The sequence below is a fragment of the Nomia melanderi genome, chromosome 12 (assembly GCF_051020985.1).
Source record: "Nomia melanderi isolate GNS246 chromosome 12, iyNomMela1, whole genome shotgun sequence".
Classification (NCBI taxonomy): Eukaryota; Metazoa; Arthropoda; class Insecta; order Hymenoptera; family Halictidae; genus Nomia; species Nomia melanderi.
In genome coordinates, this window is record NC_135010.1 from 8,338,419 (window position 1) to 8,365,528 (window position 27,110).

The following is a 27,110-nucleotide window of genomic DNA, read 5'->3' on the forward strand; positions in this document are numbered from 1 at the left end:
TTGCCCTGCTCAAAACGCGGCATCAAAGCGGCATATAAAACTTCGGGAGTGCATGAATTCTGGAAGAACGTGGCGAAAAGTTTTTCTCGGAGACGGCCGAGCTGCGCCATTTGCGATACAGCGTGTCGATGACTCCGGAACTTAAAGGCGTGAGCAGCAACCAATTTCTCAATACTCGGACCAACTTTCGTTTCCACTTTTCTACGGGTTTTCTTTCTTTTTTTTTTTGACTTTTTTCTCGTGACAACTCCTAGTCCCGCGCATAGAAAATGTACGATTAAATAGTTGTACTGTCACCGGTTTATCAATTGCTTTTTAACTGCAGGACTCTGAATGATCGTGTATTTATAGGAAATTTTAAAGTGCAAACGTGCATAGAATGCACACAGTACGGAAAGATATGTAAAATATTGAAAATGTGGTTTTTATAACGTTTGTTAGGAAAACTCATTTTCTATTGTAGTTATAGTTTTGTAAGCATAGGTGACGATTACGAAGGAACTTGCCTTTGCATTGTTCAGTTGTTTAGGTGACTAAACTCTGCATTGCTCAATTGTTCAGTTGACTAACCTTTGCACTGTTCAGTTGTTTAGATGACTAAACTCTGCATTGTTCAATTGTTCAGTTGACTAACCTTTGCATTACTCAGCTGTTCAGTTGACCAAACTCTAGATCGTTCAATTGTTTATGCGACTAAACTCTGCATCATTCAATTGTCTAGTTCACTAAACTTTGCATTACATTCTTTACTTAATATACCATTCCTTACCAATAAAAAAAACACTAATAAAATAACAAAATATAAGTTCAAAATATTTACATCAGCAAGGTACGATAATAGGTCCACGTGGACTCAGAAGTGGCCAAGAGTGACAATATCTCGATACTACAACCAACTTTCGTCTCCACTTTTCTCTTCTCTCTTCCCTATTTTGTTTTACACGACAATGTCTAGTCCCGCGTGGAAAATCAACGATTATACGGGACCTCGACATTCCTGGGGACGTTTAGATAAACGACCAAGAAATCCTGAAAATGAACGACGCCATTTGTTGGTCGAATCAAGAGGCGCTTGCGCGAGTATCATCATTTGTCAAACTAGCAGGGGCATGCAGGGAAATGCGAAGAAATGTGAACGCACGCGATAATGGGAAAGTTCTGTCGGTTTTGAATAATAAATACATAATGTGCTGCGAGGTTTAAATATCGGCTTCATCGTAGGGAACTTCTTCGATTCGCACAAACGGTGGAACTTTTTTATTTCGGCAAATTTATATGTTATAGATTTTCGTTCCTCCCCCGCGGGTTTAATTAAAATGTTTTAAAATAGGAAGTGCACACGGGAAAATTTAATTACTTGTTGAATGAACGCTGAATCTGACTTGTTTACGAAGATCGAAATTGATATTGGAATTTTTGTGCGGTTGGAATTCGCAAACGTAATTGAAACGTAATTAACAAACAGACGACGGTACTGTCTTCGTGTTGACCAAACTGTTTAATCATAAAAACAGATATTGATCAAAATAAGGATTGTTTTGTCGTCGGTATCGTTCGAATACACCTCACAAATTCCTATTCAATACATTCAATTATCACTAGGTCCCAACAGGTCAGATCGACGCAAATGGAATTCTACAAATACTGTTTAATAATTATTCAATTATTTAATAATTATTTAAGTTAACCTTAATTGTTATAATTACGCAAACAGGAATCCCAATGATCTATATTCAAACCTCCGATTTCCAAGATCCGAATGAACGAACATAAATTTCCCTAGGATCAGAGTTTAAGTATAGAATAAACGGTAGAATAAATATCCGTAAAGCTGGTGTTAAATAAAAATAAATCCATTGCCAGACGATGCATGAAATCCACCGCATTACTGCGTTCATCAAACGCGTATAAATAGAAACGAGTAGATTCCGGAGAACAAACGAAAAGGAAGGCAGAAAAGGAAGAACGTGAACAATAACTTCACGTAATTATTTCCGGTAGATTTATATAGCAGCGAAAGTATTGAATCATCCCGTCCAGCGACGATCGTTCAACAATCTGCCCGCGGGATACTCGGCCCGCCATCGACGTGAGCGCGATGTTCTTATGCTCTGATAAACAAGCAGCGATTTTCATTAAGAACGTCAGCCGCCAGCGAACAAATGTTTGCCAACGTTTCTGATGGACGAGGCGCGTCCCGACGCCGTCGGGTTCAGTCATAACCGCTCCCGGCGTCGGTGAACGATCGACGGCTGGAAACGTCGAAGTAATCGCCCCTGTACCCAATTACAATACAGGCTGCTGAAAAAGGGGCTTCCGGGCGTGAAACTTGAAGATAAAGAAAGGTACTCGTTGAACAGAAAAAAGATTGTAAAGAATGTGGATGAGGAAATTAATACGTTTAAAAATTACAATACAGGCTGTTGAAGAAAGGATTTTAGGACGTTAAACTTGAAGATAACGAATGGTATTCGTCGAACAGAAGGAAGATTGCAAAGAATGAGGAAGAGAAAGCTAATATTTCTAGATTGTTCCAACTGAAGAAATTGATTTCTTTTTATTTCAAGGGCTGTTCTGCTATCTGGAAACAACAGATTATCTGTTTTTTTACTTATATTTAACTATGATAAAATATAATTTATTATAACTGCAGCATTTACTACAAACTTGTTATATTATCAGTATTAGATTCTCCACAATACTGTAATAGTGTCTTAACATAATATTTAGTACAACGCGTACTATAAAATTTCCCATTACACTCACCATTACGCTTGCCATAAAACTAAAATCCTAATACCCTCATAACAAGCCAAACAAAATATCACAAATCGCTTCAAACTGCGAAAACTTATAACTTCAAAATTACCGAACAACTCTCCGTCGTCCAATCATCAGAACCTATTTTTTCCATTCAACCACCATCCCCCCGCGAAATGCCGAACCCCTTTTTCCACCGGTCAGTCGAAATCCGACAAAACCCGGGCGCGAACGGCGACGGGGGAAAAAGCGAGAGAAATAAAAGAAGAATATGTAAATGTGTACAGAGATTGTAGCGTCAACGTTGCGACGCTAATAGCGCAGAAACCGTCGGATCAAGAATCGCGAGTAATGCGCCGCGTCACCGTAATAGTCGCGGCCCGTACAGTCGCCGAATCAATTTGCAAATAATTCGAAATTTACTGGAACCGGGGAACCGCGCCATTTTGCCCGGTGGAATATTTGATCGTGCGATTGAACGATTCTCTCCGCCTCCTGCCCCCCGCCCTTCGCCCCTTTCCCGATTTTCGTGCGCCGACGGGGGCTCGACGGATAAAATATTCCCTTCGGGAAAAGACGATTACATACGTAATCATGATCCGCGCTGACGGAGAGCCAGGGGTTTCGGGGGCCGGATGAATTTTCCTTTTCTTCCCGCCCTTGGTTTATTACGGGGGAACATTCTGGCCCGAATCGCGCGTTATTAGACGGATCTGTAAACGAGACTATTAGAGCCGATCAATTACGGAGACGAGGGGAGAATGCTGGGAACGTCGTGTTCGAAAATTGCTCTTGATAGAGTGGACCAGGGATGTAGCATTGTTAGTGGATGTTTGTAGTTTTTGTTTTTATTGTTCGTTTAAGCGAGCGATGTTCGGATTATACGAAGACGGGGGAAGATGCCAGGAGCGTCGTCTTCGAAAATTGCTCGTGATAGAGTGGACCGGAGATGAAGCAGTTTTAGTGGATATGCTTGTTGGTTTTAGTGTTTGTTAAGCGAGCGATGTTTGGATTGAAGAACATAATGAAAAGTGTCTTGCGGGTATATCTGTTGCATTTTATTGACGCGTTGACCGCCACGGGAATTTAGAGCGTTTCGTGTGACATTATTTATCGTATTGACAAAGGCAATTGGTATTAGACATAGTTATTAATTATAATACAGGCCATTGTTCTCATTGTATTCATAATAGTACGAGTTGTACTATTATTTAGATACTTATGTTACTAAGCATTTTAATTCGATAGCAGTTTCCTTGTTGCAATTGTTTTCTAGTAATTTGGTCCGTTTATCGGTGATCACTATGGAGGTCAATGTGTTAATAAACTGTACATACATGTTCCACGAGTGCATTTCAAGAAATTGCATTGCCATCGAAGTAAAGTAATATTATTGGGGTAACAAAATGTTATCAGTAAAATGTGGTTTTTGGAAATGATTTCTATGGTATTCTGAGCTTGTGGTATGTTAATGAGTCTATTGAAAGTAATGAATTTCTAACCTTACATGGAAATATTCTAATGACAACGTGGCCTAAGTGCAAGTTTGTTCTTCTGTAATCTAGTAACGACCGAAGATTTCACTGAAATACAATTAATCGAAGGAGGTAAAAGTTCAGAAATGTTAGTTGAAAACGAAACATGTATCTCTGTTTGTCTAACAACATACAGTTCACGTCTATTTTAATTTGATTCGGTTTTACGGTTTGAAACGCGAACGTCGCGCGGTAATGGCGAAAGCGACACTGTCTAAATACGGCGGAACCTCGCGCCGTCACAAGCAAAACTAACTTTGTACCCCATCGAAGATCCCGCTGAGTCTTTGATGGGGTATGCGACGAGTTTATACACTTTGAATCCCCTGGATCGAAAGGAACGATCGCTACACAGCTCTATTGTGACCAACTCGAACCGGTCGAAGTCAGTGTGGGGAACAAAACGGGCAGCTTTAGTCGACAGAATGATAGTTTCCTTCCACCGGGACAACATCGCGGCCGCTGACGACAAAACGATCATTGTTGCGACTAGAGGAATTCGATTGGGACGGGATGATTCAGCCATCTTGCTCGCGGAACGTTCCGGGAAACACAATGAGTCACTGTTTCTTCGGATGTAACTTTCGATAGAGTTAACACGAACGTCTAATAGCTTCGACGACGCATTTACAATAGATCTTCGAAGTGTCTTCCCTAGAATGAGGAGAACATTTTTGAAAATATCGATCTATTAACCCTTTGCGACGAATGTCGACACTTCGAGAGGAAACTTTCATGTTTCGAAGACTAAGTCTCAAACGGATGATTCAATTACTTGAGCAGCAAGAGATCATCACGTAGTTCTTATTTGTTCTATCATTTAAGCAAATGGTATATAATTAGTACACCCGTTGAAGGTTTTATATATTTTAAAGAATCTTCACCTGTGAAGGGTTAATAGGGTATATATAATTGGTAACACTTAATGGAGAAACGTTAGAAACGAACAAATCTAATCCTTTGCACTCGAAAAATATAATATTGCATTCAAAATCTCCCTTTAAAGTAGACTTCGGAGTGCAAAAGGTTAACACGAAGAATTCCATACGAATATTCATGAGTTCAATCATCATATTACAACCACAAACTAAAAATCATTACCTGAAAGTGGCAAATATCAATTACAAATCACCCGAGTCTCCCATAAACACTTTTAAACGAAAATCGAATAGATTTCACTCTCCAGCGTCGAAGATTCCAGTAGATTAAATACAAAAACAATTCCGCCGGCACTCGAGCCCTCGGCGAAAGGGTAAAGAGCTTTCCCGAAGTGATTGTCTTAAAGCAGCAAGGATTTCGCGGTAACGAACGAGCCGCGGACGAAAGCAAGGCGGGAGAAAAGGAAGCGAATAAAAAAAAAAGGGAACCCCTCCGAAAGCTCTTGTCGCTCAGGATCCCGGGACAATATAAATCAAATCCGCCGCGGCTTGTTTCGAGAAATCATTTATTGCCGGGAAAGCAATTACTGATAGAAAAATAAGGACAAAGGTCGATCGGGCCGGAACGCTGGTTACACATACTCGACGGTAACGGTAAGAACGAGCCAAGTGGTGCTCCCGCGCGAACCGGTCTAACGTTTTCCTTCGTTTCGGAGTGATTCGTTTCTTTCATTTCCCCTGTTATCAGAAAATACTCAATTCCGCAAGCGTATCAGGGAAAATAATAAAAAAGAAAAAGAAAGAAAGAAGGACAGAAAAAAAAAGGAAAAAGAAGAACGCGAGTGGATGCCGGGAAGACTTGGCGGGGGTAGGGGGTGAGGATCGGGGATCATGCCAGGATTAATCTATCAAAAAGATTCAACTTTTCCGCTCACGGAGAAAAATTCATTCCACGCGGAATCGATATTCCATAAAGAAAAAAGGAGGAATTTACTCTTCGTACCTATGATTTTTCTTCGAATGCAACTAGTCCCCCTCTGCTCGGGGGTCGTTAACCCCTTTAAATTCAAATGCGCGACACCCCCACACACACACGCGCACACACACTTGTCCTGACTGCGCGCGCGTGAGAAAAACGAATGTCACGTTATTGGAATTTAATTTACATAATTTTCCGGGGGTCTCAGATATACACGACGATAGTCCAGGGTTCGGCCGTAAATTACGAATGAATTATTTTGTTTGCATAGGGCTCGCGATTAGCCGCCGATTAATCGAGCGCGAATTATTCACCGCGAATTATATGCGGATTTTGCTTGAAACTTTCATCGCGTGCCGTTTCGCCGGTGCGCCGCGGGTGGCTGGCCACGGGCGGAAACATAATCGGCGTTATACGATTTTTAGAAAGAAGTGTCTTCGAACGGTTAATATCCGGACGGAATGTGTGTTTTAATTAGTTTCTTATCTCCGTCTCTCTGCCTCTATCTCTATCTCTCTCTCTTGTTCCCTTTCTGTTTCTCTCTCTCTCTGTGGGGACGAATTAATACACCCGTTATTATGGACGTTCGTTTCATCCCGATGACGGACGATTACTCCGATTTCAACGGACAATTTGCTTTTGAAATATCATGGAAGACAATTTAATGGACTGTCTACCTTATCTCTCGTTCAACATTGTCCCCGGTAATTTCAATCCACCCTAAAATTTCAACGTGGAATTACGGAGGCAATTTTCGATTCATTAATTATTGAAGGTATATAAGTAGAACGTCGATTATTCGGTTTGATTGGACATCTAATTGTATCGATATATGGAGAGTTGAGAAGAGGTCTCTCATAATGTATTTGTTCAAATCGACCGCGTGCATCGAGAATCGAAGAATTCGAATTATTGGGTTCTAATTTAACCGAGACTCTACGTGCGTCGCGAAAAATCACGACTTTGTACATAGCTGACCCTTTTAACCGGTAAGGTAGAGTCCACGTCGCTTGAATTTTTTAGAAACTGTCGATTTATCTACAGATCCGTATTTTAAACTGCATCGCATATTTGGTGATAACATGTTTGCTTTATGTTCAATTATTTTTATTACCCTCCTTTCCTTTCTACTGTAATCTTTTTTTTAACGAATCAGTGCAAACATTCGTCTGCGTTTCTTTAATTACCCGCGGCCGCGTGGTTGAAGGAGTTAAAGCGCTATAACTGTACTCGTTACGTCAAGGACGTGTCTCAAATATCAGTTACACATAAGAAAGATCCGTACAAACGATTAATGACCCTCTAGATCGCGAGACATCGTTCCGTCCAGCCCTCAACACGATCTCCACCATCTGAAACTGAAAAAGGAGGCGTTATCGCCGCGAGGCAAACGAAATATCAGAGCACGTGATCAACGGGGCCGCTTTCTAACGAGCATCCCTTAATAGGAACATTTGTTTCGACCCGAAAACGTGGAACTTTGTTAATTTTTCACGGACCGGTTAACGATCGCGATAATAACTGTTCCCCGACGTCGTTTCAGTCCCCAGTACGATGCACTCGCGGTGCACGTGTAATATTAACCCTTATGTTACCAACCGCCTACCCGGGTACCTATTCTTAAATTTTCTCCCGCGCAATTTATATCCTTACCGGAATTCATTAAAACTTGTACGAATCTCAGTTTCGATAACTTTCTCGCATCTACTCGCGCGCCGGCAATAAAACGTTTAAAAATCTGTTTCTGCCGAAGGTGTCAAAAGACACCAGAAATTTTAACTTAAAATTACATCCCAAGCTCAATCGTATATTCCGAATCGACTTCTTGACCTCTCCAATAACGATTATAACATTAACCATATGACGCGTCCAAAATTAAATCTAAAAAGGACGATTAAACTGAGAAAATCATTTTTAGTTGACATTTCGGAAGTTGTCTTTCGACACCTGCGCTAGATGACAAAGTTCGATCAAACCCGAATACTTTAGTTACCAACTGAAGGGTTGCATAGCTACAATTGAATCTTCTAAAGTTCCAAGTAACACACGTTGCAATTAAATATAAAAGACTGAAACCTGTTACAGCGATACCTGCGTCACACCGTGTTTCAACGAGTCGTGCGTCAAAAGAAGCATTATACAAACCTCTGCAAGTCATTCTATAAGTAAATACTAGTATTCACTATCATATTACTTCACGGAGTACCTTCTAAACATTCCTACACAATATTTACTAAAATCAACAAGTACACAAATACTATTCTTCCAAGCATCTCACTCGCTCGTCTGAATTCCGACAAATCGTTCACACCTCCGATTTCCCAATACTCACACATTATCCGGCGCCAGCAAAGGATCACGCACAAGAAATCCAGCGTTTGCTTCCACTATATGCTTAACACTTGCAAGCATTCGCTTTGTTTCCCACATACAACCCAACGCGTCGAGGGGCCTTCACGATTACGCGGATCGTTGCGGCTTAATTCCAGGTGACACGGCCGCCGCGCAGTTTTCGCCGGGCCGCTCCCGCGCCGTCTGTTCCACCTTTCCGCCGATCCTTTCTTTCTTTCTTCGGCTCGCCTCTTATCTGGCGTACCAATAACCAGGTATGTGTGTCGCTCGATAAGTTGCATTGTTCCTGCCGGCTGGTTGCCGCTGCTCCGGTTTCATCGGTGGAAAAAGCAACTCCGGCGAAATTCGTCGCGCGCGCGAACGTTTTTTTTCCCCTCCTCCGTTCCCCTCCTTTCCTTCTCGTTCCACTGGTCCTCTTCCCCCCTCCCCCTCCGTGCACCTTTTTCCCTTCGTTTTGTCCGCTTGTTCGCCCGTTTTTTCCTCCTGTCTTTCTTTTCCGAATCGTCGACCACTTCGCCGCGCGATCGAAGCTTAACGAGGCTATCACATTCGCGTCCTGTTTTTCCCGCGCCCGTTCGCGCCTGCGATTTTCGGCCCGCAAAATTTGGAAAGGGGACGCTGGGGAACTCACCCGGAAACGGGAGAGGGAATTTTGGAAATTAAGCTTTAATCCTTTGGCTGTTGTGTGCACCTACGGGCGGTTGAAAAATTTGGTCTTGGTGGATTGTCGGCGTCTATAGGCATCCGTGACGTGTTATCAACGATAATTGGGGCGAAGATCGCTTAGATTTGATGTATGTGAATTCTAATTCAAGTAGTATATTATAGAAATGTGATGATTTTAGATTGTTTTAACACTAAAACTACTAGACGAGTCAAAATGACTCATTCCTAATTTCTTCCTTTTGCAATTATTGGAAAGGTAACAGATGTTTCGTTGAGGAATTATTAAAGAAATTGATTTAGCAATACGCAAACTGAATTATAAATCAATTAAAGTCTCGATAGATGCACCCTTGAAGTTTCTATAGAGGAATTTCGACAAATCAATCCAATTGCTCGGAGTCGACTCAATATTCTGCCGTAGCCAAAGGATTAAAGGACAAATGGTGTTTTGGAGACATCGAACCTTCGTATCTAGGATACGAAGTTAGAATGTGTGATTTAATTATTTGAATAGAAAATCGGTGTATATAATAGTTTTGTTTACTTTAGATGTATAGGAGTTCAATGTGCGATTTAGGTTTCTCTTGAAGGTTTTGAATATTTTGTAAGTTGATTGTTTTTAGTTGTTTGTGAGAGTAGGAGGGTCCTCGAGTATTATCTCGTTGGATGGTATCTTGTATTGTTACTTCAGTATCTTCGATTGATGCTAGATTGATTTTAACTCCTTTCTTAGAAAATTATTTTTTAATTAGACTTCTTAGTTGGGTCATTCTTACAAGAAAGATACGATCTTCCTTATCGTGTCGGATTTTAATCTCTCCTCGTAGAATTAAGGTTCTCTGAAATGAATCGAAAAATTCTAGCGAAGAATTTGTATTATTTAATACAGTACGCGTAACAAATATTTTAAGCTTACAGTCTGAATACCTACCAATCTCGATAATCTAGCGATATTTAATAAAGTCCACATGCTCCATTGCTACACGGGAAAGAAAAGAAAAGTTCCAATTAGATCTCTCCAAAGAGACACGAATTTGTAAGACGTTTCTCTATTAAATACCAGCTTTAGAGAAACAAACAACGCACGCTGTGACAGAGTAATTTCAAGATAAGGAACAGAGTTCGCCGAATTCGTCTGGCGGATATTCGATCCGACTTTACGTAAGTTAAGCGCGACGCTCAATACGAGTAATTGTTCCAGTAAAATCTCGCGTGTGGGGGATGAACAAAGAACCGATCCCGCGTCCCAATTACCAGCGCGTTGTTTCATAACCGCAGTGCCAATAATTAATCGGGGAACAAAGTTCGGGAGCGGAGTGTTCGCGCGACACGCCGGAAATATAATAAAATGTACACTTCCGCGCTAGAACTGTCCGATGCTATTCGACTTCGGCGAAAGCGGAAAGGCAACAACCGCCGAGATATTACGTACCAGTCATTTTACCGTGGCGTGCAGGCTTATTCGATTAATCGATCGAAACTGACGTGACCCGCGACGAAAGAGAAAGAGAGAGAATTGCGGAGGGAGTGAGACGAAAACGATAGAAGAGAGAGCGAGAGAGGTTGCTTCGGGTAATGTTAACGTCGTCAAGCAGAAAAGAGTTAGAGAACAATGCTTTTTACATGACGCATCTTATCGAGAACCGGTTAAATAACGGGATTTAAAATTCTAGGTTTTTTTCGTATATGTAATGTTAACACATTGCGTACTGGTATCGAGAAATCTCGTTTTTATGTCAAGATTTTCAGCTATATAACTTTGATAATTACCACAGCATTTAAGAAAATATTAAATTTTATTAGAACTAATTTAAACCGTTTAAAATATATTACATAACAATATGATACCTGAGATTTTTTTATAGATAGTGATGTAAGTGTATCTCACTGAAAATCCACACAATTTAATTTTCTGATAATTAGCTGGTACGCAATGTGTTAATATCAGTTCCTATATTGTCCAATTACTCAGTTTTCGATTTTTGCCTTTCTTTTTCTTTATGTTTTTATTCAATAACATTTATGGTCTAATTTGTTTATCCTCATTTTATAGTCAGTTATTTGACTGGTTACGTCAGGAAAAGTGTAGGTACGGTTAGCGTTAATAAGATCTTAATAAGATCTTGACGGGGAATAGATTTGAATATTAATTATTTGAATTGATTGATCGTGGAGAATTGATCGATTCGATATGGAAGATTGTAATGATATTTCGGATTAAATGTTATAATTTCGTGGATATGTTCGATTCAGGGATTCTTAGGAATTTTTTGGAGTCTTCTTTTGATAAATAATATCTTGATTAAAGTAAATGATTAATCTTATAGATACAAAGGGGATGAAGAATTTCTTCGAAATATTCTGGAGTGATATATTTTGAAAATGTCGTGACTGGCGATACTAAGAAGTATTTCTCTTAGTTCTAATAAAGTTGAGATACTTCGATACCGATGCTGGAACATCTGCAACTTAGTAATTAGTGACTCCAGAGATCCTTGAAGTATTGCAGTCGGTACAGAAATATATTCTGCCTCGATTGTAATGAGCTTATAATTGTCAGGCACGTCGTAAATGTTTCTGAAGCTTCGTAGAGTATAAATTTTATAGACTTTTGTTGTAGATGGAAATAGATCTAAATTCAATGATCATTTCTAAAGAAATTGGAGAGTTAAGAATAGAAAAATATTTTAATTTCGAATAGTCGTTCCAGGTCGACCGAGAAACGAATAAATTTCATTAAGGATCAAGTAAGAGATGCAGAAAATGATATTTTTAAAGTTGATGCACGTGTACATTTCGATCCTGTTAAATTCAATGATTAAAATAATGCTGAAAGTATTGGAAGTGTAATGGATATATTCTGCCTCATCGATAATAGAATTTCCGGGTAAAATATAATACTTATCGACAGTGTTTCACTGTTATAATTATCTGTTATTTAGAAGGTAGCTTCGCTAGAATGTAATAATTTAAAGTTCCTGAAAGAAAAAGTTTGATTTAATAAGAACAATATCCAAGTTGCCCTGTGACCTGCATTTACTTAATACCTTCCCTGTAATTTATTTACGAGAAGTACATCAATTACGTTTGGAGGAATGAAATGCACATGTGTATTACAAATAATCAGTTTCAATATATAAAAGCAGCATAGATTGTCGCATCAATTTAACACACGACTATAAATAAATTTTGCATTCGTTATATACAGTACTCGCAACATAATACAAACGCGATAATAGATAAATTATTAATGAGTCACATTATGTAATAACTTGTAATGTAATAATGAGTTAAATGTAAGCTCCAAATTAAACCGAGAAATTAATATAATCCCCGATACCTAACGATCCACAATACACCAATTAATAATAATATTAACGACTGTGTCGATTAATTTGCTATGTACATAATAAAATAGTAATTATCAATATTAAGAATAACTTCCTAGTTCTACACGAATATATAAAAATCTTTAACAAATGTTGTCACGTTGACTGCTTTATATATAATTATATAATCTGCCAGCAATCTTTATCTTTAATACTCTATATTCCTTATCTAACTATTCTACGAAAAGTAAATAGCATCCGCTCACGTAAACACTTCATAGTAGCGATTTATCATAAAAAGGATTATCATACGACTTCTCTTTACAACTCAACAATCTTTCACTCGCAAAGGAAGTTGTCAAACCCATTCAAAAAATTATGAAACTTTGTGACTAAATAAAGTAAATCAAGCCTAATAAACTACAATTGTTTTTCGTACCGAATTTCTCTTTGAGAAAAATGCAGTTTTCTTTTCCGTGGAGTATCATAGCGGTGAGAGATAGGAAAAAGATGTTTAATCAAAAAACACATTGTCCTTTCACTTCTGTAAAATAGCAAAACGAAACGTTTCAAAATACTATAAAAATATTATTTACTAATATTATTTTCAAATAATATAAAAATATCATTTACGATTTTCTAGAAGTGGCAGAACAACGTATTTGTTGTTTCAATTATTTCACTAGCTCTCGCCATTCTCAAGATAAATCGACGGGAAAGAAAAATTTGCATTTTTCGAAATGAAATTAGGCTCGACTTACTCCGCTTACACACGAAGTTTCATAATTTTCGAGTTTTCGATTTCGATAACTTTTCTTGTCAGAGTGATCGAACAAATGTCCCCGGCCGCGGCGAACGAATTCACAAGTGATTGTATAATAAATCACAGCGGCAGCCTGCGATACACGCCACTAATTATCATCCATGTGCAGAACGCTCAAAAAGCACGGCAATTAGCGCACTGGTGACTGTTATCCCCGTTTCCGGTATCGGCGGCGCATCCGTGACGCTGAAATCCGTCGCGTGTCCTGGCAATCGCACCGCACCTGCGTTTGTAATCTTATCACCTGCCGCGATATCGGTTCAAAGAACGCACACGGCCCGCGGAACTCAGTCAGTCGACTTTCCGTCGCGCTGCAGTTACACTGGTTGCGTACTCGGACGTTCTGTCGAATGAACATCTGACAATCGGTACGTATACACTTCAAAGCTGCAGAAACGCTGACAAGTGCATTTGACTGAAATTAGAAAATCGCGTAAATAGAACCTGCCGGTACGAGAGAAAAGAAAATATTGAAGAGAAAAGCTGGTATAAGTTTTAGAAATACATATTCATTTCACGTAGCTTAACGAAAGAAATAATAATAATGGCATTTTACAAAACAAAAGTAATAACTTATTTAATTTACGTTGGAAAGACGTGTCATGCACGTCGTGATGTTTTTGTCCGAAAATTACCAACGGTATATTGTACACGTCGATAGTCTCATTGAGTTACATATCCCTGATTGTTCTGAAATCTACCACTTCTTACAAAATTATTGATAAACGACATTTGTGCACATATCTGTATATAACAGGCAAGGACAAAATTCTTCGACCCAGATTCTGTCGAGATTCTCAATTCGTTGCCAGCGTAAGTGGTTAAAATCTATTAAATAACACTAAGATATAGTATTCTTCTAACGCTATAAGTTAGTCTCACTGAAAATCGTCAGTCACACGGGCCAGTGTTCTCAAAATTACCTGTTAACGCGCTGAAAACGAACAAACAACGTCCGTATTCCTCGAATTCAATTTCAAATCTTCATCCCCAGTCCAACACGATATTATAGAACAATCGGTCGACTCCGTCAAAACGGCAATTCGCCCGAACACGCGTCCGGTGTAACCGCAGTCCGCGCGACAACCGAAACCGCCGGAGATCGTCCTGGTCGGGCGCGACGCGAAAAACGCCGGGGAAAAGGGCGGAGGAAGAGAAAGCGGGAGGAAAATCCGTCGCGGTGTTTACCGGCTGTGTATTTTTCTGGTCGCTCTAAAGAACTTCCGTTTTAATTTATTCCCGGAAGCGGGCGCATCCGTGACAGCGGGCGACTCCGGCCGAGGAACAGGATCAGAAGGAAAAGTTTCCCGGCTGTTCCCAAGGATTACCTTCCCCTTCGTCGGGCATGGGTTGCTGCGGCTGCTCGGACGAGATCTCGTCCAAGGTGGAGCCCACGGTAAGAATTATTTTTTATGATTCCTTCTATCCGCCTCTCTCTCTCTTTCTCTCTCTCTCTCTCTCTCTCTCTCTCTCTCTCGCTCTCACTTTCAGACAGCGACTGAAATTTCCGCTCAAGTATTTTAATATAAAACTTCGAGCTTTACTTGTCATGGTAAACTGAACTGCAGTCCTCCCTCGAACTCGGGATAGGTTCTGCTTTGAACCCCGGGCCCACATGAATTTTCGGGTTAACCCCTTCGGACGCAGAATACCGCGCGCGTTCCGATTGAATTGTGTTCTTGTATATTTTTCCATTTTATTTTTGTTTGGGGATTAGCGATTGTAAAGTGCGGCAGATTCAATTGGATAGAGTGCGCGATATTTGTTTGTGCATTTTTGAAGCGGGGGCCGGACATTTTGCGGGAACGAACTTTTCATCTGTAGCTGCCGGGACGAGGGATTTGTTTTATTTTTTCGCGACCTGTTGGTTATCTCGTTTGTTTGTTCCTGAATTTTTTAGTTGAAATGAAGATTGCGGAAATTGGATCTCTTGGATTCCAATTTAGTGGCTATCGTCGAATTTCTTTGCGAAATGGGACTGCAGGCGTCAGCTAGAGTCAATTAGAAAAGGGAAATAGTTCGTTGCGCGAGTTGTATTGGAGGTTCTTGATATTCGACGTAATGAGTAGCTATAAGTATCAATTTTCAGATGAATGTTATGGTTTCAGTGATAAATGAAGATTTTATAATCATCCGGAAGTCCCACCGCGTTCCAAACGTCGTTTATTCTTAGAGGAGCGAAAGAAATAAACCGACAGCGGAGACGTCAATACAAACGGAGATTGATTTATCGCTTATGAAGCTACGATGCGCTATCTTCCCGAAGTAACTTCAATTGCTGTTGCAATTGTCTGTCCCAGATATCCCGGGGATTTTAAAGCCACCTATTCTCGGGCTGTTTATGTGCGCGTTATCTTTAACCGTTTCTTCATACGGCAGAAACAATACGCGACAAGTGCTCCAAGAAATTTATCGTTTGATAAAGTTGAACGCGTTCTCGAACAAATTAGGTTGTGAGCGCGGCGAACAAAGGGCGACTATAACTGCTCGTTTCCCGCGTTTCAAAACATAATCGCGAAAGGGATCATTCTAAACTCGCGCGGCCGGGGGGAGGGAGGTTCGCCTAAGGGAACACATTTCCGTGCCGTTGAGACCGCCATTTCCCTGATTAGATACTTTGTAACTGGAATTATTAATTCGGGGAGCAGTCAAAGGCATCGCAATTGAGCCGGAAGCATTTGTTACAGGGTTATGTATCCGCAAAGACGCCCGTGAACCGCGCATTAGCAATTGTAATGCATTATCGGGGAATTTAACCCCTTGCCTCATGACTTCTTTCCCGAGTATGATCGATACCGCTACGTTGCCATCAATAATTTATTGAGAAAAAGAGGAAACTGTTAGATATATATTCTGTGTACGTTTGCTTTGAAGTATAACAAGCATGATTATAGTTATACGAAATATACCAAGTATAATTGTAATTATAATTATACGAGATATACGAAGAATAATATTAAACGCGATATTCAATACGAATTCAAAAGAATCGAATAATATTTCTATTTATCCCGTTCAATACCTCCGCCGCGAGTATGACGCGATATTACAAGGCGAAGGGGTTAATACATAATCGTTTCTTTGTCTGCAGAACCGCGCCCGTGCATACTCTGGAAGCGTTTTTCCGCCCGGCTTCGATCGTTAAACCCGGCATTATCCGTTCGAAATAAAACAGAAGACGCTGCCGGTGAAAAAAAGGAACGGGCGAATAAAAATTTTTACTCCCCGGCTATTACTAAAAATAATGAGATACGCCGAGCGTGGCACCGTCGCTGAAGTACTCCGGGCAAATAATAGTCATCGGGACGCATCATTTCGGTCTTTATTAAAACTTTCTTCATTTAAGGCGAAACTTTCTCGCCGAAGATGACAAAATTAAATCCTACGGGTTTTTCCCCCGTCGAACGTGTACAGACGGCAGTGCGTTTTATTGGCGTTGTAGTTATTGGGGATCGCTCGACGGTCCGTTAACAGATAAGTTTTCCTATATTAAAGTTCTTTTGAGTCGCGTCCCGTTGTGTTGCGCCACGGCGATGTCTTTCTACGAAAGCGACGCGGAAAAAGAGCAATTTAATGGAACTGTTATAACCATTCGATAAGTCGCAGGCCCCGGTGCACGGAACGCTTCTACGAGCTTGCATATTTTCTGTATAAATGAATAATCGATGCCGTTCTAAAAAGGCTGATCTATCGTGACTCCGCGATTATCGAACACTATAAAACTATATAAGCTGCATAAGCTTTTCCGGGCCGCGGGACGGGGAGCGAGCGGGGGCACTATAAAATCGGATTTAAGGGCTGGAATCAACAGGAAGCGCTCGCGCGAGTACGTATTCCAACAGTATACCTTTTTATCTCCCGGCGATTCTTCGCAGACGCGGAGATATAGACATTATTCAATTGATAGCTCTCGCTATGAAAAGGAAAACAAGTTTAATACTTGATAGAATATTCGCTCCGGGAGAAATTCGAAGGAATTCGGTGGATAAATAACGAAATGGGAAATCGTGTTTATATAATGTAATATATAATGGAGTTAGTTTATTATATTCTGTTTATTGTTTATTGGAAAAACTCGAAGATATTTCGTAATTGTTTAAAAGTTAAAAGTTCACATTTGCAAAATATAAATTTCTGTTTGGAACGATTTCTATAAGGCTCCACGAAAATCTCGAAATTCGCTTAAATTTCAGTCGCGATGCAGCGAATTTAAAATCAATAGTGCCAAGCTCTTCGAATCTTATTCCGGACCTAAGGTAATTAATAATTAACGTTGGACGCGTCACATTCTCCTCTTTTCCCGCGCGATTTCATTCACCCCGAAATATAATTGAACGGAAGGGTTAATGAACTGTTTCCTAATCCAGACTTGTTAAAATATTCGCATTCAGCAGAATTCACAGAAATTCAGTGTATGAATAATAGTAAGAAACTGCGTTCACTTTAATTCTGTTATATATTATTTCGTTTATTATATTCCTTTATAATTTACAGTAAAATCTTGACGGAACATGCTTCGCAGCCACCTAAAAATGCAAACTAACCAACTCTAAAATATAAGTTTCCTTCTAAAACACTTTCCGCGAGACTCCATAAATATCTCAAAATTCACTAGAATATCAATCCCAAAGCAACGAATTGAAAATCAAATATATAAACTGTCGAGTTTAACGCATCAATCGCTAACCTTAAATTTCGAGTCTTATTCCGGATCAAAAGTAATGAATAACTAATGTTGTTAGCGTCAGATTCTTCTGTGTTCCGCGGGATTTCATTCACCCCGAAATATAATTGAATGAACGGGTTAATGGAGTGTTTCCATTAAGTGGCAGTTGACGTGGTTCGGTTCATGACGTATTCACGCGTCGACAGGACATCGACTGTCGGTCTCGATCCGTTGAAAATTTAATATCGCGCTTTGCCTTCGGTTTCCGTTCCTTTTTAAATGCCCGCGTCTTCATTCCGGTACGCCTACGCCGCCATAATTACGGACGGCGAACGTATCCGAGAGTAACGTATGGCGCTCGCTCTGTTCACTTAAAGGAGTGGGAACCAGGCTGCAGTTGTCTCCGGCCCAACTAAAACGTCCAATTAATACTGAAGTTCATTACCGCGCAACGAGCGTCGCAGACTCCGCTAACCCGTCGTTTATCCACTGAATCAGCTCCATCCCCCAGCCCTCTACCCTCCATAAGCCGATCTTCTGGCCACGTGACTACACACGCCGCTCTCGGGATATTGGTCGCTCAAGGCCATTTGCCTGATTGTGAATGACGCTATCTCCGAACCCTCCACTTTTACATCTTGTCGGCCGCGCCGCAACGATACGTTCCAGCCGGCTACGCCACTATGGGCCGATTAAGAGAGAATCGAAGAATTTTCATCGGGGAATTTCATTTCGACGGGATCGGCCCGAAATTAAAGGGACTGTATAATACCCGGTATCGATCCGACCTCACTCGCGGCCGATTCGAACGATGAACTTTTGACGTTGCAGAGTGATTCCGGGAGGAATGTTTGAATTTCGGAAATTCGATCAATCTTTTAGCACTTTCGTTTTTTCCTGCTTGTACAGGGGCGAGCGTGTTCTCTGTTATTTTGTTTCTTGATTTGTTTAGGAACTCCAGTTGAATTTGTTGTTAACCTTTTTGCGATGAAACGAATTCGGAATACTCTTCATTCTAAAATTCATCAGCAATTCCTTTTTTCTGGAAATCGTGTATTCTCAATCTTCACTACTAAACGAAACATTATTTCCATTGCAAAGTGTATAGTTTATTTATATTTACTATCGAGAAATACTTGAATGTACAGTTAATAACATACTCGCAAGAAATCCTCCGAATATTTCCAAAAATGTCAAGAGCCACGTTTAACAAAACGCTTCATTAATCCCGAACAGCCGCCGCCATTTTGTCAAGCCTGGCAGCATGAAGAGGCGCTAAATTCAAACCGTTATATCGCCGCGTCCTCGAGAAACCGTCGCGTGAAGCTCGAGCGTCCGCGACCAACCCTTGAAAAACAGTTTACCCGGGTAATTAGCGCGTGTCTTTCACGCACTGAAACGGCGAAATGTAATTAAGTGACGGCCGCGAATCGCGCGTTCGCCTCGTATAAAACACGAAAGATCCGCGTGGATAATGATGTGATCAATAGGGCAGAATGGCGTGCTTTTAATAATCCCGGGAAGGAATTTAATTACGTCCGGACGCTAATGCAAGGTCACCGTCAAAGAATCTAATTAATTTAGGGTGGCGGCTGCACACGGTCTGAGTTGTAACAGGGTTACAAGTTTCCCCTGTGTCGGTGAAACGTCGCAGATTCGCTAAAAGCATTAGCTCCGCCCGATTTCACGGGTCTGGAAATACTGGGTACGCCGCGGCCGCAAAACGATGGATCGCGGCTTTTTTCCCCGATCGTGGAATCCCACGTGAAAGGAATCCGCTGGAAAACCGACACACGGAAGGCGATCGAATAGAAAGATTTTTTCGGAACGGAATTATATTCGCCGCGCATCGAGCGAGGAAATAGAAAACCGAAGTTCGACGGAAATTGTGGGATTGCGAAGCGAAGTTGTCGTTCTTCTTCGCGTTACGATCGGGAGCCGCGCGACTCTTTTCGAAGAATTTAGTTTCTATAGTTACCGTGGATGTCGAGGGACTCCGGGAAAATAAATTATTGCCCCGGGACCGAAGAACAGATTATTTATGTCGCCCGATACACTTCTCCGTCGATGAATTATTCGCTCGTCAATCCAGTCGGCGCGAAGAATCCCGATGCACGGGAAATCTTTTTGACGTTAACGCTGCGGATAATCCTGGAATAATCCAGTTTGAAACAGGACGCAGTAAATGCTTGTATAAATGGGAATGCGTTAATGCAGAATCCATCGACTGAATAAGGTGCTGCGATGATTTTCCTTCTGTTCTTCGCTAAGAAGTATTTATAATGGCTCGTTAATACCTCTTAGAAAGTTAAATGTTCTCGATGGAAATTAGAATTCGCGTGAATATTAATTGCCGTTAGACCATGGGTTTTGTGGGTCCAAGAAGAATTTTAACGAAATATGAAATTGGTGTTAATTATTGTCACGAAAACGGAGCGATGATCGAAATGGATTTTTGTTGAACCGCGATTTCGGATAATTAGTCCGCAGGAAATTAGAATTGCACTTTGACTTTTGCTAATTATAATCGAGTGTAAGAAGAACATAATGAAATAGACGTTTCGGGGATAATTAATGAAATCGTTAATTCGGTTTTTAATTAAACGAGATTCCGTGTACAAATGAATTTTTAAAAATTGTAATCCGCGGGAAATCTCCACTCTAGCTATTGTAATTTACATTAAATTCCGCAGTCCGCTTGTCACTAATACGATGTTACTAGATTACGGATTTCATGCGTTTATAGGAAATTTGAATATAAAATAACACAACGCATTAGAGACTTAATTAATAAAATTATTGATTCACGTTCTGATTATAATAGAACTTACGACGAAGGTGACCAATTTATGAAAATCGCAGTCGCCGGAAAATCTGCAGTCTAATTATAATATTATAAAATACAAATAACAAACGCAGCCCGACGGTCGCCAATAATTAATTATTTCCTGATTCACCCCAGACATGCGTTCTTCTTCTCGCCAGTCCGTATTTCCTCTGAAGTCCGATATTTCAATAAACATACCTCGGATTTTATGCATTTATCGAACAAGCAATTCCATTCGCATTTAACACGTCGACTGCAACGGTGGCCACCGATCACCGATACTTCCAAATTACTCGAAACAAGTTGTAATTCCCAAAATAACAGACGTCAACTAAAAATGTTCAATAACTTTAATAAATTTTCAATAATAAACATCTAATAGTGTGACGTGTAAGAATTTTGATACTAAATAATTGATAACTGTTCCTTTTTCTCTTCGCTAGTGTTCAAATATCCGTCACGCCGCCATCAAAACGAAACGCCCATCAAAACAAACCACGAATTTCAACCCCAATTTAAACTATTGCAATAAAACACAAATTCCGGGAATAGTCAATAAAATCACAAATTTACGTGCTCTCATTGCGCAAACACTCAACAGACGATGCCAATTCAGAGAACCCGGGATGCCCGCAATCCAACGTGAAACATACAAAATAAAGGCAAACCAAGAATCGCCAATAATTAATTATTCCCCGATCCGGCGCGGACCGGCGGTCGCCCCTCCGCCCCTGGTCGTCCCGCGTTTCCCGCCGAAATTGGTCGTTTCGCCCGGCCAACCCCAGTTTAATATTTCGCAAAAGAACCGCGACAGGAATAAGCAAAAAAATTACCGTCGCGATCAGAGGGTTGATGCCCGACGTACGAGGGGTAACTTTAATTCGGTCGCTTGCCAACAGATATCACTGACAAATTTCGCGTCTCCAGCTCAGAGAGTGTCAGATAGAGAGGGGGGGGGGGGGAGGAGGAGGAGGAGGATAAAGAGAGAAAAAGAGAGTAGAGCGAGAAGAAATAAATAAAAAAGGAAAAAGAAATAAGTGAAGGCTGACGCGACGTTAATAAATGGAGGTGAGCGGCGGTATTTTCCAGAAATACGTTCTTCCCGCCGACGATTTCCCATGTTTATCCGTTTCAGACGCCGGAGAACCAGGGCACGCCGACCAGACACTCGGAGCAGGTTTTCGTCACCGATCGATCGTGCACCGACATCCTGGCTTTGATCGTTCTGATCGCTCTCGCAGTCGGTTACGTACGTCTTCTAGCACTGCCTCTTCTTCATGCATTTTCCTTTCCCTCCCCCATTCTCAACCCCCAACCACCGATCCTCCCTCGCTCGCGCTCCGTCTTCCACCCTATACATCGGTATTTCGCGATCCGCTCGCGAACGCAGCTAGAATGTACATATTTCCCGTTCTACTTCCGGCGCAGGGCTTTCTGGTGAGCAACGCGCTGAAGAAAGGAGACATCTACCGCGTGGTGAACGGCTACGATAACTGCGCAAACGTTTGTGGCCGGGTCACACCCTCGGAAACTGATCCCCAGTTCAGATGCAAGGGTGCGGACAAGACGAACGAACGGTAAGCAACGATCCCCGTGGACACCGAGTGCCGGCCGCTCAACCGGAAATTCGCTGGAAAATGTTAAAGGCCGAGTAATTAGCTCGCCCGGGCACGCTGATGGAACTTTAATTCGTACCGGCGCGCCGTGAACTTCCAACTGACGATTGACTGCACGTGCCGAGCTCCTCCGGCGCGTTTTTGACGATCCGATGACCGGACGACGCGATAGATCGTTGTTTTGCGAGAGAATTAATTTAAGGGTAGAGTGGAATTTGAGAAGTTTGAACTGGAAATTCGGAAAGTTTCGGTAGGTAAGGGAGCATCGAGAATTCAGCGTCTTGTGTTTTCTTTGACACGTTGTCTGCCACGAAAACCTTCGGAATTTTATTTGTTACTCTTTTGTAGCAAAGATAAAGAGGAACAGTTACTTATTATTTGGTATCGCAATGCGTACGTTACGACGTTATCTAATTTACGCTATAAAATATTTTCATTCGACATTAGTTATCTAACGAATTATAATTACTGTTAAGTAATTTTGAAGCTCCGGTCATCGGTGACCGACGTGGCAGTCAACGTGTTAATTTAAACGTTTTGGTATTTGATGATCAAGTTCTTTCGGAAAATTAATTTTCATTTTGGTTTAATGGAAGATTCGATTGAGATCATGTTGGAATCTATATAAAAGGTTCCATTGGCCGCGAAATGATTGGGGAAGAGGAATATTGGCTTCGTTTTATCCGATACGTTTTATTCTTTAATCAGTCGACGCGTCGAGTCGTTTAGCCTTGGAAATTAATTTCTACCGTGGCGTGATTAATGAAGATTGAAAAATTGGAAGATTGAGAAACAAGAATTTTGTCTCCCATCCGATCCATATATCTTCTGTTTAACGATCGACGCACCGAGTCGTTCACCGTTGAAAATTAATTTCTACCGTGGCCGGTTTATTCGGAAGGAAACGAGTTCGAATCCGAGCGAAAAATTTCGTCAGACGCGGAGGATTGAAAAAGTAATCCGCCAGGAAGAATCTTGGCTTTTTAGTTTCTGTTGCGCCGGGCGAATTGCCTCGATTTTATGGGATTTTTATGGCCGACTGTTCGGCAGGCAGCCTGTTAATTTTTGGTGCGGATAGTTTAACCCGTCCAACCAATCATCCAGGTTTTCCGGGGCTAATAATCCTGTCTCGCGGATTATTAGTCTCGCATGTAGAATAGTTTTCCCTGTTCCATTATTTACTGTATCAATAATACATCAAATATCTCCGTGAATTTGATTAAAGCCTCAGCTTCGTTGTGTATTTCCGCGCTAATTTGCCCACGAGAATCAACGTTTCGCCGATGACGACGAGCTCCGAGTAAATTTTTGCGTGCCGAAAGGGATTCCCGCGGAAAAATCGGGAGATTTTTTCAATTCGCCGGGAATTCCGTTTATCCCCAAGAATTTTCCCCGATAAAACGGTGATTATTACGGTTAGTATAAACGAATTATCCCGTGTACAGGCGAAATTGAAATGATTTTAATCTTCTTACCAAACAACCATAAAATTTCCTTTCGCTCTAGCGGATGCTTCGTTTCCTTCGTTACTGTTTTTAATTGATTTTATCGCGAGCGCGGTAATCGTTCCACTCGCCGGCGAAATTAAAACGGAATCGACGCGTCCCGCATCGTCATACGACAATACACGGTTATCCGGGGCGCGGACCGATGCTTGGAATACCTAATGCTTATTTCTTCGGTTTTGATCAATACTATCTTTTCTCCGCGCGGACAATTCCGCATTCTATTTTCCTCCGACCGTTGTATATTCTGGTCATCCGATGATTAAATCGAAGATTATTCTCCCATTCAAATGTTCCGTTCGGATGGAAATATTACATTTAAAATTATGTTCCACGTATGAAATCCAACGGGAAGGTCTGTTCGGTTTTATATTTAAAGGAAATAATACAGTTTCGATATATCTATTGATATTTATCGAACAATATCATTTCTATCGTTACTAACCCTAATCGTACCAGGTGTTCCTACAACGAATCATAACATGATGTGACTCTCAATCACTTATGAGAATAAAAGGAATGATTAAAACGTTATTGTTTTTGTTTATAGGACACAAATTTTAAAAGCCCAAACAAACTTTTGGAAATACAATACGAAATGATCAGAACATTTAAGTAAAATGTTCAAATATCACTCAAAGTCACATCGTGGTCCGATTAGGGCTAATGACCTCTTCCCAAAGTGGTGGTAGTTAACCATTCTGTAGAATGATTCATCTTAGGAAACTTGAGATGGCTTAATACTAGAACTACCGAGCATTTAATACGATTAATATGCGAATAAAAAATGTAATAATAGATTATTTTCGATTTATTCAGATATATTATATTATTCAAGTGAAACTGTTTCTTTTCAAGATCATTTCGAATATTCAATGCTTTCAAGATTTCAATAATTGCAAAACGAAAACATCGAAACTGGTAATTTCGACTGGTACGGTAGTTTTAGTATGAACTCCATTTTCCAAATCCTACTTAACCCCATTCTATACAATGACGAGCGAGACTCATGATGAAGATTTCGGGATGAATTTAATTAAAAGCAATGTTGTTCAATGCGCACGGATCAAAAGTAAGAAATTATTTTTCTACTACCAATATACTATCTTGAAAGTAAATTTGCGCTTAAAGCAGAGAATTTCTTCGCGTTTCCTCCAAATTGTTGACAGAGAGATTTTGCACGAGCTTAACAGCAAAAGTAAGTCACACTAAGTAAGTCACAGTAAGTGACAATTCCAATTGTATATTATCCTTCTACTCCCAACAGATTCTTCTCTTAAGTCAACTGAAGCCGCCTTCAAACTGAATTACTCAGGTTATCGGTCCGAACTTTCTGGTATACCTAATATTTCCAAGCCACTGCGTATCGTTGGTAAAAGACTCCATAATTTAACAGTTTTTATTTGATAAGAGGTTACGAGCGAAATTCACGCAACAATAATAATGAAAGTTTCCGCGCGGGAAGAACTGGGACGTAAAGTAAGGATACGAATATAATAAAATTCGAACGAGCTACTTACTCGGGCCGAACGTTCGCCGCGGTGAACCCGCGAAATTGTAAATCGTTCACGGTCTGAATGTTAGTGTTCAATTTACCACGTTCTCCCTCCGGCGCGAACACAAAAGTGTTCCCTCGCCGGGATATCAATGGGCGCGCGAGGTCTCTATTTATTTAGACGAAAATATTTCCGGGGATTTCACGTAAACAGAATAACGGCGGCATTTTCGCCGACTTCGAGGCGTGCTTCCCCAGAATTTTAAGTTTCTCCTTTTTCACCGGTATAGCAGAGCGGCGGAGCCACGCCGCGAGCCCGCGCTGCGCCGGTTTGAAACGTGTCGGTAAAAAGTTCGCGTCCAACTTTCCCCTGTATCCTGTTACCCGGGCAAAAATATTCGCTGAATAAATTTGTTAGCGCGCTAATCCTTTGCGGTCGAAGCTGGGGATATAATTTTCCGCGTGCGCGCAAGTTTCAGCCCCCCGCCCCGGGGGCTCCGCGCCGCGTTAGAAATTAGATCGTGTCTGTGTCTTCGCCGCGGCTGAGCGGAAAAATCCGCGATCGTTCCGCAATTTCTTCGACAATTTCCTGCCGGAAACGATCCTACCGCGGTTATTTTAACCCTTAACGGTCGCGAGCGGAACGGTGTTTTTATTCATATTTTTTAGGTCACCTCGCGAATATTGTTTTTTCATTTGTTTTACTCGGTGAAACGTTTTTTAATGAGATTTGTGAAAATTGCAGTGAAAATTAATCGAAAAATGGAGAGAGGTTTCGTGCGACGATGGTCAATTAAAAATGGACGGTTGAAAAACGTGTTAATAAATATGCGTGTGTTTTAATGAACACATTGACATGATGATTCGGTTCTTATATTAGTAGTTAGCGTGAACAAATATTGTTCACGAGATGATTTAACCTTTTGCGGACGAAGATAATTTGAGATATACAAAGTCTCCAACAATTGAAGTTAAATTAAATATCAATTACTGAATTAATAGGAAAAAAGGAAACTACGAGCTGATCTCTTGCTGTCAGAGTAATTAAATCATTTCTCTGCGACTTAGTCTTCCAAATATTAATACTTCATGTCTCCAAAGTGTCGACATTCGTCCGCAAAGAGTTAATATTATATTTACTGTGATTTCAAACATATTTTCTCTTTTGTTGGATTAAGTATTCTACGGATGTTTCTATATGTAATCAGTATTCTGCTGTTCCGTGGATGAAGTGAGTATTGCTAAACGTTTATCGTTGATTGTTTCCTCGGAATATTCGGTATTTCGAGCTGAATCCCCCGAAACGCGTCTACAGACACCGGTATCTTCGAAACTGGATAAAATTATTCGTCGAACAAAGTTGTGCGCGCTAATCCCCTCAGGTAGACGCGCAGAATTCGCTCGGAAATATACTTACGGCAAGTTCCGTAGCGGACTTCTGACGGACTTCTGATTTACACATTTTTCATGGCGGAAAGAACGAGTAAAGTTTTTGAACCGCGGCGAGGCTGAACTTCGCTTCATAAACGGTGTTCGGATAAATTGAAATATTTGTAATAGCAACATTGTTGCGGGAATCTCCTGCTATTCGTTTACGAGTAATCCGTGCGAAAGTTTCCCCGCGCGAATATCCCCGGATAAATGTCTGCAGTCAATTTGCGGAAGTCTCTTCAAAACTG

The 27,110-nt window shown here is 40.8% G+C and overlaps 1 protein-coding gene across 5 annotated transcripts in view; it reads left to right on the forward strand.

The window, feature by feature from the left end:
- Positions 1–27,110, forward strand: part of LOC116426140 (choline transporter-like protein 1) — an 84,023-nt gene that overhangs the window by 45,956 nt on the left and 10,957 nt on the right. For 2 of the 5 annotated variants that reach the window (XM_076372703.1, XM_031974681.2), the window contains exons 1-4: positions 13,534–13,690; positions 14,569–14,718; positions 21,951–22,064; positions 22,244–22,392. In XM_076372703.1, coding sequence (XP_076228818.1) covers positions 14,668–14,718; positions 21,951–22,064; positions 22,244–22,392 — 314 coding nt within the window. In that variant the 5' untranslated portion in view covers positions 13,534–13,690; positions 14,569–14,667. Of the gene's footprint in view, positions 1–13,533; positions 13,691–14,079; positions 14,136–14,568; positions 14,719–21,754; positions 21,884–21,950; positions 22,065–22,243; positions 22,393–27,110 lie in introns of those variants that run through there. The other 3 variants (XM_076372704.1, XM_076372705.1, XM_076372706.1) reach the window with 3 other exon arrangements.